Raw genomic sequence first — 19,635 nt, 5'->3', positions numbered from 1 at the left:
GCCTTTGTGGTACAATTTGGTTAGAGATTGACACGCAAATCATGAACATGTTGTACCTCCTCCCCCTGCTATATAGAAACCCGAGACGAAGCTTGTATTGTCTTCGTATTCAACATCCAGGCCGGCCGCTGTAACACAATATTCCTCAGTATAAAAGTACAGTTGCGGTACTTTTGGATAAAAGTGTCAGGAAACCGTGAATATTCCCGACACAGTTGTAATTTTTGCTCACCACTTCCTTGACAAATCTTACATATAGATAATGTTAACAGCTGTTTTTAATGATCTTTATTCTGGTTATCACGGTACAGATGTGGTGTACTGGATACCCTTCTTTAGAGGCGAAGAGCAGCGCGTCTTATTTAAAACAAAGTTTTAGTAATCCATCTTTATTTTCACATATCGTGTCGCTTATTTAATTAGATCCCTTTTCAGTAATGACAAGTACCATACAGGCGGGCTTAGATATGAACAGTTCCAGGATTTAACGCCGAGTTAGTTTGCAACCTTCAACCAAGAAAAATATTGCTCTTCTTTCCAGTAAGAAGCGTTAACGCTAATACTGCAAGCCAGAGTAAAAATAAAGTTAACAAACGAAATTCCTATCTCAAAATGGGAAAAGGCAGGCCACTGACCCTGGCCTATTGGTTATATTAATTTAACGACGCAGGGGAAACGACTTTGAATATATCTCACGCTTGTTAACTTATCAAAATGCACAAAAGTATAAATAGAATACTTTAGACTCACGGGATTATCTTTAGACACGTCCAATCGATACATTACGCATTCACGATGCGTTTAATGTCTAAAGTACAGAGAGACAAGTATCAACAGGTGCTCACAATGTGCGCACGTCTCAAGTAATTTCTACTTTGTCTGGTGATTAAAAATACGTATTAGTTTTTTTTTTGAATGGCAAACGGCTGGTAGCCCCACAGGGAAGATTTAATACACATAAACAGAATAAAATCAACAACAACAACAACAACAACGACAACAATAAAAAAAATTAAACTGAAACGGGGTGTTGGGATTGCGGTGATGCGTTGCCTAGGCAACCTCTTCCGCCTGAGACCCAGCCCCCGCCGGATGACGTCACGGCCCCGAAGCCCGACCGGGAAAGCCCTGTGCACGCGGGCACTGTGAACACAAACAGGGTCCCGCGCGGCTGGAAGCGGCCGGAGTTCGTATGTTGGGCACAGTAAGTACAAAACACTAATTAATCGGCATCCGAGCCGTCTAAAGCCTCCGAAAAAAAGTGAGGTATAGAAGGGGTGTTTAAAAAAAAAAGAAAAGAAAAGAAGGCACGATCAGAGGGCGCATCTTTAGTTTTTGAGCAAAGGGGATGGAAAAAAAAACGTGTTTCCTGTTCTGGTGCCTTTCGTCAATAACGATGGGGGAGGTTTGTCATTTTACAATAAAGAGCGGTAAACGCTTTGTTTGCTTGTTTATTGCAATGCCATTTAAAAAAAAAAAGACTTTTCTTAGTGAACGGTTAAAAAAAACCTGACGCTCTCTTGTACTCCTCTAGCCGGGAGTAATTTATCCCCGCTTGTGGGGCGGTCGAATATAAAAACACAGCAAACGGGAGGCATTGCTGGTTGGTGTTCCCTCACTCCGTGGAACCGGGGCGCCGGGAGAGGACGGGTCGGGATCCCGGGGATTATCCCGCCGGCGGGACGGGAAAGCGCGGTCCAGCCGGCCGCAGCAGGCGGGACCATCTGTCAGTGCCGGGGGCAGGCAGCGCTACATACTGTCCACAGCGCACATCTCGTTAGCACGCCTTCCTTTGAACTGTTTTTCCTCTATTGTTTGCCGTTTCCCTGCAAGCCTTGGTCTCTCCGAGTGAGTTGGGCACCGAGTTACCAGCTAACACGTCTCCCTCCTCCTCCGTGCGGCGCGCAACGGGGGATTTCGTATTCGTGCCGAAATATTCGCATTTTCCCAAATTAGAGATCACGAAGTAAAAACAAAACAAATTCCACTACTTTTCCGCTGAACGCTACTGAGCAGGAAAACGAGATGGTGTCCCTGATCACTGCGTGGAATTCGCGTCGTGCTGAGCCAGGTGGGACAACGGTCAGTTTGCAGGCAGGAAATTAATCTTGGTTAATCTGCTTTCCTTCCTTGTAGGGAGGAACTCTTGACAGCGTCTGAAGCGCAGGGGAATTCTTGTGAGTCATTTGCAAGCAGCCCGTTCGCTTCCGGTCAGTACTGGCGGGCAGTGTGGAGTATTTACGAGGTTCAGAGCACATGGAGGACACGTGTGTTCAGCCCCTCTTCTGAGGCTGCGAGTGAAGAAGGGGGAAGAAAAACGAGGAAGGAGCGCCGCTGGCCACATACATCAAGAAATTAGCACCCTTTCTGCGTTTAAGCTAATGAGAGGAGTAGGCGCATGGCTGGGTGTAACACCCGAGAAAGAGCATGCCGAAAAGTCAAGTTCTTTGCCTGTGAGAGGAGAACGCTTGTCATTCGAACGAGCTTATGATGCAGAAGCTTCTGTTAGATTTTGACTTGTGTGAAGTTACGCTCAAATTGCCCAGAGATTTTTGTCATTTTTATTGACTTGAGAGTTAAAGGAGAAGTGCCGGTTGGTGATGGTAAGCCTAAATTTCATCAACAGTTGGCTGCTTGGTAACTTTTTAATTTACACAAAAAGTTCCTGAAAGAACGAAACTGTCATCCGCATAGCTTTGACGTCTTGCGCCGTGCTTTTGGGTGCTGCACAAGCTTGTGTATGGCAGGTCATGGAAGGAAACACAGTGTCTATAAGATCATGAGCTTTCCAGAAGGCTTCTGGTTTCTGTAACCCAAGGTGCAGACGGGACTCGTTCAGAGAGCTCTAACGTTGGAGTGTCTGCAGCTTCTCAGCCTAGCCCGGCTCATAATAACCTAAATCCGCTTGTTATTGGCTTGACTGGGGCAGTTTTACCATTTTCTCCTGCGACCACACCTGTCCTGTAGAAGCGGGGCTGGCCCATAATGATCGAGTAGGACGTGTGTCTGGGACAGATCCTGCTGCTCTGGCGTCAGTCTGGACCAGAGCGAACAGGTGCATTCTGGGAATGAAGGCAGCATCCTGGGCTGACCACAGGACTGACTTCTGGGAGCCAGAATTTACTGGCTGACCCGTGAGCGGCACTGTACCACCGCACTCCGCTCGAGGCCCACTGCTGTGGATGTGCCACACCTCACGCAGCCTTGGGGGTGTTTGGGTTGGCGCAGCTGTCTTGTCTTTCCTTACCCCAGTCCAGCAGGGTGTGCGCGAGTCTCCCCTTGACCGCCACTTCCTGATCGCTTGGGAACAGCTGTGCATTGAGGACCTCCGCAGGTGCTCTGTGAGCTCCAGTCTCTTAAAGACTCTTCATCGATTTCCTAACCGCTTTGTCCCGTTCAGGGGCTGGAGCCTATCCCAGCAAGCAGCGGGCGCGAGGCAAGGTACGCCCTGGGTAGGACGCCAGTCCAGCGCGGGGCGGACACATGGGCAAAGACACGCATGCATGCGCTCCCACCAGGGCCAGTCGACCTCCCAGCAGGAGGAAGCCCAGAAAATCCCGTCACTCCCTGGAGTTCTCGGTGGCCAGTGCTGGCCAGTGCTGACCGCTGTCTGACCCTCAGGCTGTGTGTTGGCAGGAGGGGTTCACTGCTGCTGGTGGTGGGATGCCCGCTGATCTTTGCCCTCCTCCCCCCCCCCCAGCAGGAGGCGGGTCTCGGCTCCAGAGCAGCGGACGACGATGAAGAGAGAGGTCGTGGCGGCCGTCTTGTTCCTGACGCGGCTGATCCGGAAGGCGGAGAAGCTGGAGAAGGAGAAGGTGGAGGAGCTGGCGGGGCGCCTGACCGAGGCCCTGCAGGAGAAGTACAGAGGCCACTGGTACCCCGATAATCCCAGCAGGGGCCAGGCCTACAGGTGCGGCAGGCGGGGGGGGCGGGGCTCTGGCAGATCGCGCAGGCCGGGGGCGAAGGGCTGCAGGACAGAATCTCGTGTGATTCGTTGAAGTCAGTCTGGCAGACTTCATTGGCGCTGCCCATCTGAACCATGACTGCAGACGGGTGCCAGCTCTGACAACGCTTATACACCCAGATGTAACAGGATTTTGATCCACAAACATGAGAATTTAATGCGAGATATCTATACGTGTATGAAGTCGGTAAGGATGTCATAGAAATCTTTGTAACTTGTATTTGTTGCTGGGCTTTAAGTTGTGAAAAAAAAACTCATGACTGTGTGCCCATTGGCTCAGTTTCATGGACTCTCAGAAGCTGTTTATTGGGTTGTTGTCCGTTGGCACCTCATCTGAGCTCAGCTGAACCCTCTGGAGTCCGTGTTCCACATGCTTTGAAAAGATCTAGCGGATAAAGAGATCAGAGGCGGATTCAGGAAAAAAAAGACGTGATCAACTTTCTCTTTTCAAGGCCACGATGTTCTTCCTGCCGCCATGAAAGACTGGAGCTCCAGAGCTGTTGAATTTGTTTTTTTTTTCCGGTATGTGTTTGTAGCCGGTCCGGAGGTTTTCCTCAAAGCTCGAAGAAGGGAAAAAAAAAGAAAGGACAACGATGGTCTGGTATGGAGGAGCGGCTCCAGGTTAATAACAAGGAATTGACATGGAACAGGAAAGGTGCTGTTTCCTGACGAGAGGGGAACTTCTGATCCCGTCCTTGTGCGTGTCGGAAGCACGAGGGATCGTGCCCCCTGCTTCGTGAGCCGTGTTCCCGGTCTCGGACGCGGCGTTCCTGTCCGGCAGGAGGAGTCACGGCTCCTGTGCTCTTGTCCCGGCAGGTGTCTGCGGGTGAGCAGGTGTCAGCCGGAGCCCGAGCTGCAGCGAGCCTGCTGGGAGACTGGGGTGCGCTACAGGGACCTGGGGCTGCCGAGGGAGCTCACCCTGTGGGTGGACCCTGGGGAGGTGTGCTGCAGGTGAGCTGGCACGCGCCCTCCCCTCTCCTCCCTTCACCTCCCCTCCCCTCTCTCTCTCTCCTCCCTCCCCTCTCTCCCCTCTCTCTCCTCACCTCCCCTCCCTCCCCTCTCTCTCCTCCCTTCACCTCCCCTCCCTTCACCTCACCTCTCCTCCCTCCCCTCTCTCTCCTCCCTTCACCTCCCCTCCCTTCAGCTCACCTCTCCTCCCTCCCCTCTCTCTCTCTCCTCCCTTCACCTCACCTCCCCTCCCTCCCCTCTCTCTCTCCTCCCTTCACCTCACCTCTCCTCTCTCTCTCCTCCCTTCACCTCACCTCCCCTCTCTCTCTCTCCTCCCTTCACCTCACCTCCCCTCTCTCTCTCTCCTCCCTTCACCTCACCTCACCTCCCCTCCTCCCTCCCCCCTCTCCCCTCCTCCCTCCCCCCTCTCCCCTCACCTCTCTCCTCTTTCTCCTCCCTTCACCTCTCCCCTCTCCCCCCTCTCCCCCCTCTCCCCCCTCTCCCCCCTCTCTCCCCTCTCTCCCCTCTCTCCCCTCTCTCCCCTCTCTCCCCTCACCTCACCTCTCCTCCCTCCCCTCTCCCCTCTCCCCTCCCCTCCTCCCCTCTCTCCTCTCCCCTCTCTCTCCTCCCTTCACCTCTCCTCTCCTCTCCCCTCCCTTCACCTCACCTCTCCTCCCTCCCCTCCCCTCTCCCCTCTCTCCCCTCCCCTCTCCTGCCCGTTGTGTCTGCAGCCGTCAGGGCAGCTGTTGGCTCTCGGTGCCGATGTGTGACGACACCTTCCTGCTCCGCAGGTTCGGGGAGAAGAACCACGCCTTCACCGTGGCGACCTTCTCCGGCGCTGGCGAGGAGGACGGGAGGAAGGACGTCGCCCGGACGGTGGCGAGCGCGGTGGAGAGGGTGACGTCCGACTATCACTCGGGCTCTTCCTCGGACGAAGACAGCAGCAGCAGAGACGCCCCGCCGGCGCCCCACTTCCCCCTCCTCCGCCCAGTCTACCAGGTACCGCGCAGCACGTCGCCTGTTGCCCGCTTGCCCCTGGGTCCAGCTTGGTCAGCACTCTGTGTGTCCACCCTCCTGTCCGCTTGCCCATTTGTCCACTCGCCCATCCCTTGTCTAGCTTTCTAGACCCAGGGTCTGCCAGCAGGCGGTGGGACAAGGCAGGGTACACACCAGACAGGACCCCAGTCCTTTGTCAACACTGTCACTGAGTACTTTTTAACCTGGGAAACGAAGTCATTCGAACACAGTTACTTTTAAGGTCCATCTTTAACACGTTGGAGACGGACTGTGGCTGCGCCAGTCCAGGCAGGTCCACCTCTAGTCACCGTGATGACTAAAGTAATGTGATGTACGAAAAATACAGGTCATGCTGCAGACATTTCACCGCAGAAATGTTCCAGCGTGATCTACACGCAGAGTTTACAAGTAGTATTTGTCAGCAAAACCGACTTGAAATCGAGAGCAATATTTCTGTTGGATTAAAAGAGATGTATTCACAGGCCTGCTTGTTTATAGAGTCATAACGCCGCAGTTTGTCGCCGGACGTTTTGTTGCCTCGTTCTGAATCACAGAACATGGCACTGCGCACACCTGGACGGTTCTTCTATTATGTGATGTAAATGGGGGGGGTTTACGAGTTACTGTCTCCATTTTGCTGTCCTTGGGGTTTGAAACGCACTCATTGATGCTGACTCTTTCTCACCCCAGAATAAGGGAACTGCAACGCTGTTTTCCTGTAAGTGAGCCGACAGGCTGCTGGGGTGAAGGCTTTGCGGGTTCCAGTCTGTGTGCAGAGGCTGGAGGTTTGAAGTTGCTTTGGAAACGCAGCAGTTCAAAGGCTGCTCCCTACATGGGTAGGAGCCTAGAAGGAGGACTTTGAATTGAGCCCTTAGTTTTGCTCTGTCACGGGTGGGATTATTTAACGGGGTGTTGAGGAGTTGGGGACCCCGCCGTGCCCCTCCTGCCTACCTGCTGAGCGACGCCTTGCCTGTTTTGCAGGTGCCCAATTTCCTGCGCCAGCCGGCGCCGGCCTGGCGCCCCGTGCCCAGGAAGAGGGCCAGCCCATTCGAAGGCCAGAGCTTCCCTCGGCCGCAGTTCGGCTGCCCGCCCCCAGGCAGGGGGCACTGGCCGTCTCACCGGGGGCGCCGGGCCCTCGCCGGCCCTCGGGGAGGACTGGCCTGCTGGGGCCACGCTCCAGACAGGGGGCTCGCCCGCTGACCGCCGTCCTGAACCAGCCTCTCGGAGAGTATCTTTTTTAGGAAGTTTTTTTTGTTTTAAGTATTTAAGCTCTTTGCACTTTAGATATGTAATTGTCATTAAGAATATTTAAGTGCATACATGTGTCAGTGTATTTATATATACACACAGGGAAAAACACTTTGTTTAGGTTGAAAATGCCTGAATATTTTTTTAAATACTGGAGAGAGATGTACTGTATTTATATATTAATAGGGATCAGTATATATTATTAATAGAGTCAGTGTTGTTCACAGATTGTTTGATCTGCTGTTCAGCAGTTTGTTTACATGATCAAATGTTTGTATTTATTCACACTATGATCTGATAGATTTTATGTCTTGTACAGACAGGTTAAATTATGGAAACTTGAATTCTTACAGTAGCTTAAATAAACGTACCAGACACAAAACCCGTTTCCGCTTGCTGTGGGTTTTCAGGGGGTTGGGGAAATCGCGCGGGAGAAACGCCAGTGATTTCGGAAGAGGGGGGGGTGCTGCTTTCGTGTTCCGTGGCAGCGGCTGAAGCAAGACCGGGGTCCTGCTCTGTGCTCTCAGCTTCCAGGGCAGGGTTAGGATTGTCTGGGCCCTGAACGAGCAATAACTCGTTCACATTTTCAAGAACATAGGTTGTAAAGGGGTTTGAGATGGGGTTTGGGTTATGCAGGTTAAAATAAGCACATTAACATCAACTCTTTAGATCACAATGCCAGTGTTTTATTAGTGTATTTAAGTTTGTAGCAAAAATGAGAGATTGAAAGTTAGAAAGTCTAAACTTCAGTTTTACCATAAAAGGTATTTAACAGCAGTACAGATCGCACAATACAAAAAATCCACACAGGGGAAGATGCATGGGAAAAAGCAACACGTAGTGCACATACTGTATGTAATTCTTCCGTGCTCTTTCTGCCTGGTTTCATTAAATAATACATTTTTACATGCAACACCTTATTTATTAAATGTGTTCTGTAAGGGACAGACCCCTCTGCAGGTTCGGATACAGATAGGTTTTCACTGTGAGTGGAGAGGCTGTGTAAGAGTGCACTTTCGTGTCCGGACAGCAGAGGGCGCCCTCTTGTCGTCAGGGGTTCGGAAGGCGTCGATGTTCTCTTCGACACCCATGGAAAAGTGCTGCTCAGTGCAGTATGTGTCCCGTAGGAGCAACTTCCCTGACGCAGCTCCGCCGTTGGGACTAATTTTCACCGTCTCATAAAAATATCAAATCATAAAAGTATTAAAAATGATTTGTAAAAATTACCCTAGTTCGAAAATACTACTCATCTCAAGGCATTGGAGCTCACTTGGCAGTGCATAATTTTGCAGCCTCCGGTGTTCAACGTACTGGTTTCCCACACCGTGTTTATGTAGTCTGTTTTAGTCTCTCATTTCAGCCCGTCTACCCGTTTTACGGTTTAAAAATGAGAAGTCATCCTACATCTGTTCTCACTGGCATGATATCAGCAGAAAGGCAGTGGGTGTCTTTGTATCTGACATACTCCTCTGGCAGTGAGGACAGATCGCTTTATTTCAGTGGAGGAGATTTTTTTTTAGGGTTGCTTTTCTCCAAATACAAATACCAGCCGTGAAACTGCGCTACTGCTTTAAAATCGCCCGCTTTGAGAGATTTCTCACTAGAGCCTGCAACTATAGAACTGGTTTACATTTAAAAAAAAAACTAACCAATTTTTCAATCGAAAAAATAAATCTCTTCAATAGTGTCTCATGTGCCAAGGCGTGAAATACGAAGAGCGCGTCTTTCTCGTGGGGTTGTCTCTGCAGGGCTGAAAGGCTCACTGGGGACCCGGCTCGCTTCACACAACAGACAGGCTGCTGCTAATGGGAGCTGACTGGTTCTGGGGAAAAAAAAAAAGCAAAGACGGGGAATATTTATAAAACATCTGCAGGCGTTCTTGTTTAAATAGCAGGGACGCGGAAACGGAAACAGGCTTTGATGCTGTAAGAAAAAAACAATCCTTCTTTTGTGAAGAAGAATAGAGACTCTGTTAACACAAACGAAACTTGCCTTTTTTCTTAAGATGGGAGCATATGACATTTTTGTATTTGTAAAAGACACAACGGAAATTATTATTTTTTTCAGTAAAATGTTTGCAGCTGTAGTGAATTCCCGGACAGTGCTTTCAGCGGCACTGACCCCAGCTGTAACAGTAACTTCCCCCCCTCCCCAGAAAAGCAGGTGAGCCCTACCCTCGCGTTCTCCAGGGCAGAGCCACGTCCAGCGCCATGTTAGCACCTCTGCGCTGGTCGCGCCTGAGTTAGTCCCTGCCGGGCTGTCGGGTATCGATCAAGAATCCCCCCCCCCCTCATTCGGTTGCCTTGAATCGGTTTTGAATCACCTTGCTTTATCGCCGTATCCACGGGATGTGAGACGGTCTTTTGTTTTTTAAAAAAAAAAAAACAGTGCACAGGTGCTTCTCACCGCAATATGATTTGTGTAACGGTCTGCAGGGGAGTTCAAACTTTCGCTTTTGTGGCAACTGCCTTTTTTGGTCAGCGAACTCACTTTTGAAAATTAGCACACGGACGCCACGCTGTCTCTAGACCTCGATGAAACAAATAGGGGAAAAAACCGCAGACCCGTGTGCGCCTTTCTCCAACTTGGTGGAAGTATGCGTATCCTCCATTTCAACACTAGAGGGAGACAAAGTACAGCTGTCCTGCACCAAGGCGGGGCGGCCCGAGTACTTTATTTTCTCATACCGATTATGGGAATTTGATCCTGAGCGCATGAAGTTGTAAAATAAATGAGTGCGGAGGGCACTTCGGGGCCAACGGTGCTGGAACACAAGCCTGACAGATGTGTCATACACAGGACACCTAGTGCAGGAATATACGTCAACTGCGTGGATGTTTCGTATAAATAACTGGTTTCGTGTGTATATTTACAACCAAACAGCACTAAGGACAAGAGAGAGAGAGAGACCTCAGGTCTGAAATCATAAAGGCTACGGAAGAACCGTGGTGAGTCAGCTGTCAGCAAAGCCTGTTTACAGGCAACATTCCTGGTTCACAAACCTAAACCCCGAGCTTTAAGTGGTATTTCCAGTCTGTCTGGTACCGTCACCTTGCCGGACAGGCAGCGCAGGTGGGGCGGTGATGGGAGGCGAGGATCAGCTGACGGGTTTTTTAAATCTCGCCTTGTTCCGTCATCCAAAAGGCCCGTTTCTCTGTCTCTCTCGAGAAGGAGACGCGCCCCTGAGTCGAACAGGTAAAGAACGGCGTTCCTGACCATTTCTGAGCACTCACACAAACCATATGAGTTATCGCCCAACTTGTTCCGCCACAGCAGTGACGTAATGCCAATCACCGGCTTTGCGGGCTGTACCTGTGGTGACGTCACAGCCGGGCACCGCGGCTGGGTCAAGTTCAAAACACCCCGTGCAGCGCGCAGCCGCCTCTGGCTCCCTCGCAAAAAACATCTGCCAGCGCCAGACAAGGAGCATTTCACCCTCTGCCAAGTGCAAATGAGGTGGAAGAAAACAGTGCAGCCTTCCTTGAGCGGAGTAAGCTCTACAGCCTTAAAAGTACGAGAGTCACTTGCTTGATCCGTTTTCAAACTGAGTGCCGGTTCATTCCTCACGTTAACCACACCAGCTAAGGCACAATCCGGTCTGAAGGTTAAAGAAATGTATTTGTTGCTGCATGTAAAACACGACTAATCTCACTAGTTAGTTTCCCCCTTATCTTATCTATAACCTGCCCTGAACCTACATACCCGCTGGCGATAACAACAATTAGAAAAACAGGCTCCTGCCCTCTGCGGCCACTCAACTAGTTCTCCTGCAAGAATGAGAGGGCAGAGCGCCAGGATATTTTTTTTTTCCTTAGAAGTCTCCCATCCCAGGAGTGAGCAGGACCGCTCTCGCTCAGTTATCAAGATGCCAAAATATTATTCAGGTCATCAGGGCGTCTCGAGAAAAAAAAAACTCTCGAGTTTTTCGACTCTCTTAATTTTAGTAGTATTTAAAAAAAAAAATCATTATTTTATTTCAAAGCGACAGCCGTAGGAATGGTGGGGGAAATCGCTGAAAACGGCAGCTCCCCAGAAAGAAGAGCTTTCCGTTCTCCACGCTGCTTTCAGAAGGCAGGAAGAAGAAAGAGCCGAAGCGCAGAACACGCCGTCGGATGTCTGCTTTCTGGATTTTGCCACTGAACAGAAACCTTTGAAGTGACACCGGCTTCGACAACAGCTCAGAGCTTGCGCGAAACGGAGCATGGCAACGTAGTTTTAAACATCAGCAAGAAGGCTGGAGATTGTGTTTCTGACGCCAGAGATACGCGGTAGACTTTCTTTAGCAGGAACTTTGTTGTGTGATCCAGCACATTACTTTAATAATAAAACTTTGGGCCACTATGCATTTCCGGATTCCATTTTTATCATGCAGGCTCTCCGCTCCAGTGCTCTCATGTTACCAATACAAATATGACGCGGTTTTTGGTCATTTTTATCATTTGAAGAAATTCTTCAAAACTAGCATGATTTCTTCTGGGTACGAGGAGTCATCCTGCTGGAGGTCAATAAAGACTCTCAGCACTGGGACTTGATAACAGGAACTTAAATGAGCACGCAGCTGGGAGACCTGCTTCTGTGTTCTGCTTAATGCAGTACACGTCAGTGACTAGAAAGAGCCCTTTCACTTGTGTCATCCACACGCTCTGCAAGCCGGTCAAACCATAACAAGGGAGGAACTGAGAGACGGCCGCAGCTCTGCTAACACACTCTTCTGTCTACTGTGTAGGTCCAGCAGGCTGAATACAGGGGGAGTTTGTGTGCATCAGGCATTGCCAACAAGCTGGGTTAAGCCAAGAGTCTTGTGGAGTGCAGTCTGAATCTGAAAATAGGCTGATGGGCCAATCTAGTGCATACCCATCCCTGGATGGCGAAGCTATTACTGTCTGTCCTGGACAGGAGAAGGAAAACTGGCCCCGATTCTAGGAAACAGCGTCTCCCTGACACGAGTCGAGGTGACCGGCGTGGTCTGATTCAGCCTCGGGTCACGAAAAGCCAGCCGTCTCCCACCCCTGTGATGCCCATCTCTACGTCGGTACAAAAGATTGCGCATTAGTCTGAAATGACTGTGGCCCACACCCAGGCTCGCCCTGCTGTCTGACTGCTCTGTCATTTACAGTCAGCTTCCAACAGCACTAATCTGATTCCCCCCTCCAGGGAGCAGAATTGATTGGAGAGCTGTGAAGCCAAGAGGACTCCCCCCCCCACCCACCGCCAGCGCCACCCACTCCTGCAAGCAGCACAGGCCTGCATGCTGTGGCCCCAAGGGATTCAATCTGGATTATGGGCACATGGTGTGGACAGCTCTTGACATTGAGAAGTTTGCACTAATTGCCTGCATGAAAACAGCTCTAGGTTCAGTTGGCTGGAACTTCAGGAGACAATAGCTCAACGAGATGGAGATGCGTCTCACTTACGAATCCCCAGTCATGTTAAACAAAGCACGCTCTCCCATCACGCTGAGGGAGACCTGTCCCACGACACAAATCCTGATCTAAAACAAAAACGGAGTAGAGTATTTTTTAACATCACTGAGATTGGAACCACAGTACTGGATACTACTGGGAAGAGTGCATGGTTATCACTGAAGTTCCCAAAAAACGCAACTAATTCACTACAGGCTCTCTTCAAAAGCGTGCAAAGATGCTGAAGCACTATGCATTGTATTTGGTGCAATTTGTGTGCAGCCATAAACAGGACTAAAGAAGAACACATGAAGATAGGGATACACATGGATTGTAATTTAAAATTTTCAGAAAACATTCTTGCTTGAAAGATTGTGTGCTGATTGTTCACAAAAGCACCATTTTCTTTGCAGTTAAATACAACCCACTGTGAGGCTGAAAGCTTGCCGAATTTGCTTGGGAAGACATCATTATACAGAACGTGACCTGCCCTGGGAAAGTCTGTAACAACATTTGCCTGAGATGCTTGTTTCTCAATGCCATATTTAGATAAATTGTTGGAAATACATTTGTGATACAGCTTATTTACCTCCAGCTTAATTAAAGCCTCTCAGTGGTTTCTAAATTATAGCTCTCGTGACAGCGGTCTTTTTGCAGCTAGGTTTCCTCTCTCTCACTGGCACGTAGTTCTCAGTTTAAGGAGTGTCTGCCTAGAGTGACGCGATTAATAACCTCTGCAGCTCCTTCTGAAAGGCCCAGCCTGCCTGTGGAAAATGGCGTCATCACAGCTGCCTCTTAACTCTTCGTCTTGTGGGGCAGAAAGGATGCGAGTGCCCCGCCTGCACTAAACCCTCTCAGAAGCCCCCCAGCTTCTGCCTGCTGAAACCGAGCACCAGCTTGAACTGCATGCAGTGGGGAAGGTGCTCTCTGGACTATGAGGGTGAGTGCACCGAGTTCTTGCTTGGGAGTATTAATGGCTGACAAGTCTTCATTGTACATCTATCAGGGCTTACTAGACTTGGCCAGACCACCCATAGACACTGAAGCCTGGAAATCAAAGTAACACCACAGTGGTGGGCTACTACCAGTTTACATGGGTTTGCTCTGTGGGCTGTGAACAAACCACTAAATTTAATTCAGATGTGACCAGCTGGATTCAGATTCCTGTCCACAGAGGGGGAAAGGAATCATGCACAGGCCTGGAGAACACAAATCCATTCCCAGTGGCTTGCAGACTTTCATCCCACCTAATTGTTCTCTAATTGACTAAACGGAATCATTTTAAGAAGCCAGCACCCCTAGTGTCTTCAAAACAACAGGCTAGAAATGAAATTGAAACCTTGTCAATTAAAAAAAGGATTTAGGAAAACTTACTTGAATTAACCTGGAACAGTAAAAGGAGTTTCAACTCGATACCAAGTGAACCAACTTAACAGAATTGCACACTAGGCTAATAATTGTGTCCGACAATTAAAAAGAACAGTAAACAGTAATAAAAGTTAGACTGAAGTAGCAGAGAGGGTCCTTTTGTTACAGGACTGCACAAACAAGAGATAAATTATCCAGAGCTGGTCATGTATAGAGCCAGCTCAGTCTGTATACAACTAGATAAGGTTGCCAGGGAAACTGTGAGCACGAGCCAATCAGCACTCAGTAGTTTAGTCCTTGGAAACAATTAATAAATTAAACAGGTGACATGCAGAGGTAAGAGCTGAAAAACCCCAGGTGCTTTCGGAGGGAGCGTCACTTTGCTTTTTTTTTTCCAAAAACTAAGGCAGGAGGCAGATTTTTTCCTTCTGCTCACAGCTTTCTGAAGCTCCCCAGGTAGGATTCAAACACACACGCTTTTGCATCACTCCAGTAATACGTCAGGACAGTTTCCAAAAATGGCCCCGTGAACCGCACCAAATATTTGAGAAACTGCTTTGTGCAAGAGCTTTTCGGGCATCGCTGAAATAGGGGAAAAAAATGTTTATCAACAGCAAGGTCAGAGCTGCAGATGTCCCTTTCATGTGAACGCAGACTTAAACGTTTCGAAAGACAAGCAGACTTGGAAGAAAGGGCTGTGTTCCAGCCGAGTCCAGCCCCAGAGCAGCTCGGAGATGCGCTCGTGGTTTGGCTGCACGGAGACGGCTCTGCGGCAGGAGCAGTGGGGGGGATTTGATGCTGGGGAGGTCAAATACACAGTACTTTCCACGAGGACCAAGATCGTGCCTTTCTGTGGTCACCAAAAGTCTCAGGGGGTGTCTCGAAAAGAGTAGGGCTCCTCTGCCGGTGTCCTGGCTAAATTTCCCCCTGGCCTTTACCAGTCGTGGCCTCCTAATAATCCCCTTCTCTGAACTGGCTTCATCACTCTGTTCTGCTCCCCACTGAGAGCTGGTGTGTGGGGAGTGTACTGGGGCACTTTGACTACTGTTTCATCATCCAGGTGGGGCTGCACACTGGTGGTGGTGGAGGGGATCCCCATTGCCTGTAAAGCGCTGTGAGTGGAGCGTCCAGAAAAGCGCTATATAAGCGTAAGGAATTAGGACGCTTTGCAAACCCAGGCTGATTCAGCAGAAGGGGAAGAGCAGTGAACAGGTGCACATAGAGTCCAACAGAGGCACAGACAGGAGGATGGGACAAAGAGAAGCCAGAAAAAGAACCCGAAACATTGAAGTGTTATTTTCCATTTAATAGATTTTATTTAAAAATACACAAAATGCACAAAGGAAAGAAATAGCAGTAGCAGTGGATTTACACAAAGTGCACATCAAAAAAGTACAATATTAGTACGCTAGCATACACTAGCATAAACTACACCACCATTAAATTTTTAGAAAAGCAAAGGACTATACAATTTCTAAGTCTACACTTTTTTTACACATTAATTTTTGCAGGTGCATGCTCATTGAACTACCAATCAGACCCATTTTAAAGGGAAATAATGCATTTCTCTGGACCAGAGAGAGAGGAGGTACACTGAAAAGATTCTACATTTGCTGTTTGACCACACCAGGTCAATAGCAGAAGCCTGACTCAGCTGCAGTGGGAAAAGGAGTCAGGGTCTCTCTTCAGTTCTGCTACACTTTGCTGTTGTGACCCCTGGCTGACTGGTGGCCACACTTCAGAAATACTGTCTAGACATACCAACAAGCAACGTCAAACCAGCTGTGGAGCCCTTAGTTTAGGGTTAGCCCTAATTTAACTTATGGATACTTCTCACAAGGATCCAGTCAGCCACCCAAGGGCATTTTAACTACAAAATCCACAATCACAGACAGCAGAGGTCTCAAATCACAGACATGAATATCAATTTCATGCAACCTGAAAAAACCCTGTACAGCAGTTTATATTGATCTGGAACAGACTGAAGAATTCAACCAATAAATGTCAGTGGCTTCCCTCCTTTTTCTAATGTTAAAAAATAATTATCGGAAAAAGATTTTTAAAAATCTTCTGAACACAGCATTGCAAACACTATACACATTATAAAATTTATTGCTGATCTGGTCACAAAACCATTCAGTTGTGGAGCAACTTTAAACCAATAATATACACATTTTTCAGACACATTTACAAAAAAAAATAACATCAGAAAATGTGTTTGCAGTCATTAACAAATGGGAAATTTAATAGCATGCAAAAATCAAATCAATCAACAGAAGAACAGAGCTTGACATTTGTAGCTATGTACAAAACTGGGGAAAACAAAGGCTTCTACTGTATCAAAAGGAAAAGACTTGAGAAAAGATTTCCAGTCAGGTAGTTAAAGGGGTGGGCAGCAGTTATGGTGTCAAGCTCAACAGTTTCAGCCAGTTGGCCCAGTGCCACCACATCCCCAGTGTGAAAAAGCAGAACACCAGAAGAGAACAGGTCAGAAGAGCAGCACTTGTGTTTTGGTCAGTTTCAAAGGCATCTGTCATGGGCTAAATATCCCTGTATGTGCCAGAGAGGACCTAGGAAAGAGCAGGCACTGATGCTATTGCTGAATCATCTCCGTGTACCACACAGGAAAGCACATGACCAAGGCACAGGTAGCGCTGGGATGACCACTGTCACTGCGCCATTTTACTGTATCTGACTGTGGAGTCCGTACGCTCCAGAATGGCTGTTGATAATATGATACAGAATATAAATTGCTCTCAGAGTGCAGTGGAGGTACTATTTCAGAGCTCAGTGTACACATCAAAGTGAAATGAAATAGAAAATAAAACATTTGCTGTGATGAGACTAAGGGCGAGGGGGCTCCAATACCTATTAAGAAATAATAAGGACTCCAGCCGACTTTTTGAAGACCAGTCCAGGAGTCCTACAGTAGACGTCAAATCAATTAATACCCATCCAGTTATCCTGAACGTTACAAAGTAACATGCCCAGCCACATTTCTTGGCTAACGGGATGTCTATCAAACAGTTTTGAGCAGGGAAACCTCTCTAGGGAGGGAGATAGCTTTCATTCAGAAAGATAAGGTCCTCAAAGGAAAAACATTAAAACATCCATGTAGTCACAAATTTTTTTAAATTGTATGTATAGTGTTATATAGGATACCGTTTCCCTTACATCTTGTGTAAAAGACAAGAAATGCATTGACAGTTTAAATAGCTAGATTTGCTTCCCTGTCTTGGGGATATATTTGATGAAAGAGATCATGCTTGGCTGAAATGTACCATGGCAGAGATGGACCCCACCACCACTATAACGGTTCTGTACACTCCCCCTCATGGTGGTTGTTCTCCCACAGCTCTTTGGGGACAAGTAGAGTCATCCTTTCCATCAGCAAAAGTGCCAGAAAACCCAGTGAGCCCTGGACACTTCGGCTCAGCCAAACTGCCTTTTATCACCTTCACCCCCCCTGCTGCTGCCCGAAGCGGTTTTTAACAGAGGTTATTGGCCAAGTTCAAAGTCAAGACACCTGCCACCTGTTCAGCACAAATAACCAGCTCAAGACAGCGGAGGCAGAGGAGCACACGTCCCTGGCAGAGGCAACGCAAATGGCCGAGTAAAAAAAAAAACAAAGAAAACGAGAAGCGTTTTAAAGCAGAGCGTTAGTGAAGTGAGTGAAGCCCAGCCATTCCCCGCAAACCCTAATGCCTTCACTTGTGGCCGTCTGAGACCTACTTCATGTGACCGCAAACATTAAGTTCCAGCTGCTTTCCAGTGAGTGGTCATTTCTACAGCTTGGAACTTCCAACACATTATGCTTCCTTATGTCAGTGGAATTAAATATTTTAAAACACGACACAAGACAGATTTCCCATAACCTTCAAGACAGAAGCAGCCTTAATAAAATAAAAAAAAAACATTCTGCATTCGATTACAGACAAATAAAATGTTCTCTTCTTACTTAGAGTCTATAGTTATTTATAACATTGCCAGTGAAACTGCTGGCACCCTTTTAAAAAGCTGCGTTCTTATTGGGTGATGTGATCATAAAGAAGGCTTTAAAAACAGCTGGGTTAAAGATGAAAACCAGTCATGTTGTTGGTATGCTCACAAAACAAGAGTTCATGAAAAAGGTGAGGAGTTTGTGTGCACTGGTGTGTGTTTGCCTGCAGTGGTGTGTGGAGAACGTGGGGAGGAGTTAAGACGATCAGGCGCCCGATTAAGTCCAAGCACTCCTGTCCGTGTACGTTCACGTGTGATTATATACGGACAAATGCTTGCAGAAAAGAAAAGCTCTGCCAGATGTTCAGAATTGCACGAATGGCATGTAAGTCTTTCATAAATTCATCCAAATTGTTTTCTTTTCTCCGGAGGTAACACGTTTGGTGTGAAGAGTAGCGAGACGCGTTTGGAAGTGACACTGTGTCTCAGCCCGCGTGCGTGCGTGCGTGCGCACAGTCACTTGCGACCCGACCGGCTGCGGGTCCCGGGGCGCGGATGCCCCGCGGCGCTACACGATGGAGCCGTCCCTGGTCTGCGCCGGGACCATGACGGGCACGGCGCCCATGCGGCTCAGGTTGGGCGCAGCTACCTTGGCCGGGGGCGGCATGGGCACGTGGCTGGGCGGCCGCTCGTACTCCTCGGTGGGGATCTGGTCGTACTGCCCCTTGAGGGCGTACTCGTGCAGGTTCGAGGGCGACATGGAGCCCAGGGAGGAGCGCTGGCTGCTCATGGCGGTGAAGCTGCGCGCGGTGGACGCGCGGCTCTTGGGAGGGGGCACGTCTTCCCTGCAGGACAGAGGCAGAGAAAGGGAGACAAGGTCAGGCGGAGCAGGAGCTGGCGAGCCCGGGGAAGTGGGTGTGGACCCTTTACTCCCTGCGGTGTGCGTGTGATCTCACTGCAGTGCTGGGGGGCTTCATCACTGTGACAAACATTGCAGAGGTCAATCAGCACATTTCAGGCCCAGTGTCGAATAATAGATACAAACACAGAATAAAATACTGGGAACATGCTGTCGGGAGCCGTACAGATTGATACAAAACAACAATTTAGAGTTAAAAACGAGCTGGGTTAGGAGCTGAGAATAGCGTTTAGTAGCAGATTGTTGCATCTGATCCCCATAGTCGTGTCTTTGTAGCCAGGAGGCTAAAATAACGGGAATTTGGGTTTAGTCTGACAATTAGCAAAGACCCCAAAAAAATGCACAAGTAATTAGCAGAGAAAATCCATTCCACACCCGTATAAAAAAGGGAATAAACTGCCTGGGAGTGTGACAGGCAGCCCACAGAGGAGCGCGCTCATTTGCTCTAATCCTCTTTGTCACACTCTGAATGAACTTCTGTTGTGCACCCAGAGACTTTTGTCAGACATGCAAGGTCTGCTCTTTTAGCACGTTTGTGGGCACGGACCAACGTGAATCGACAGAACAAACAATCCCAAACTGATTACCGAAGGCTTTTTTTATTATAACTGCTGATGTCAGAAGAAACCGTTTTGAATCTCTCTCCTAAGCAACCCCCCCCCCCCCCCACACTTCCCCATCCCCCCCCGCCAGTCTCGGGGAACTGCTCTGTTACAAACCACAGAGGAAAAAAAAAAGTCAAACCACACCCAGGATTCCAGCACTCTTCCGAGGACCAAAACCGGACGGGTGGCCTCTAACTTCCCGGTCAGACGTTCTTACACTGAGTA

The 19,635-nt window shown here is 48.8% G+C and overlaps 2 protein-coding genes across 4 annotated transcripts in view; one reads left to right on the top strand and one right to left on the bottom strand.

The window, feature by feature from the left end:
- Nucleotides 1-1,130: 1,130 nt before the first annotated feature.
- Nucleotides 1,131-7,559, top strand: btg3 (BTG anti-proliferation factor 3). 2 transcript variants are annotated; one of them, XM_088921065.1, is made up of 5 exons: nt 1,131-1,204; nt 2,137-3,910; nt 4,781-4,915; nt 5,704-5,911; nt 6,911-7,559. In XM_088921065.1, exons 2-5 carry the CDS (start codon nt 3,738-3,740, stop codon nt 7,127-7,129), a joined length of 735 nt encoding a protein of 244 aa, XP_088777191.1. In that variant the 5' UTR covers nt 1,131-1,204; nt 2,137-3,737; the 3' UTR covers nt 7,130-7,559. The 2 variants fall into 2 exon arrangements, with proteins under 2 accessions (XP_088777191.1, XP_088777192.1); XM_088921066.1 differs by having other exon boundaries at nt 1,152-1,204; nt 3,701-3,910; nt 6,911-7,250.
- A 282-nt stretch (nt 7,560-7,841) lies between these two features.
- Nucleotides 7,842-19,635, bottom strand: part of cxadr (CXADR cell adhesion molecule) — a 47,592-nt gene continuing 35,798 nt past the window's right edge. Inside the window, exons 7-8 of one of the 2 annotated variants that reach the window (XM_088920121.1) lie at nt 18,536-18,731; nt 7,842-8,999 (exon numbers count right to left, since the gene is read on the bottom strand). In XM_088920121.1, coding sequence (XP_088776247.1) covers nt 8,958-8,999; nt 18,536-18,731 — 238 coding nt within the window. In that variant the 3' untranslated portion in view covers nt 7,842-8,957. Of the gene's footprint in view, nt 9,000-15,240; nt 18,732-19,635 lie in introns of those variants that run through there. The other variant, XM_088920120.1, reaches the window with a different exon arrangement.

Source organism: Atractosteus spatula, chromosome 7 (genome assembly GCF_055471065.1).
Source record: "Atractosteus spatula isolate fAtrSpa1 chromosome 7, fAtrSpa1.hap1, whole genome shotgun sequence".
Classification (NCBI taxonomy): domain Eukaryota; kingdom Metazoa; phylum Chordata; class Actinopteri; order Semionotiformes; family Lepisosteidae; genus Atractosteus; species Atractosteus spatula.
Note: the sequence above shows the minus strand (reverse complement) of the source record. Positions and strands in the feature narration are given on the sequence as shown.

Coding starts and splice junctions, on each gene's coding strand:
- btg3 (XM_088921065.1), top strand. CDS start 3,738: ATGAAGAGAGAGGTCGTGGCGGCCGTCTTGTTCCTGACGCGGCTGATC. Junction 4,916..5,703: donor CCTGGGGAGGTGTGCTGCAG/GTGAGCTGGCAC, acceptor CCTGCTCCGCAG/GTTCGGGGAGAAGAACCACG. Junction 5,912..6,910: donor TCCTCCGCCCAGTCTACCAG/GTACCGCGCAGC, acceptor CCTGTTTTGCAG/GTGCCCAATTTCCTGCGCCA.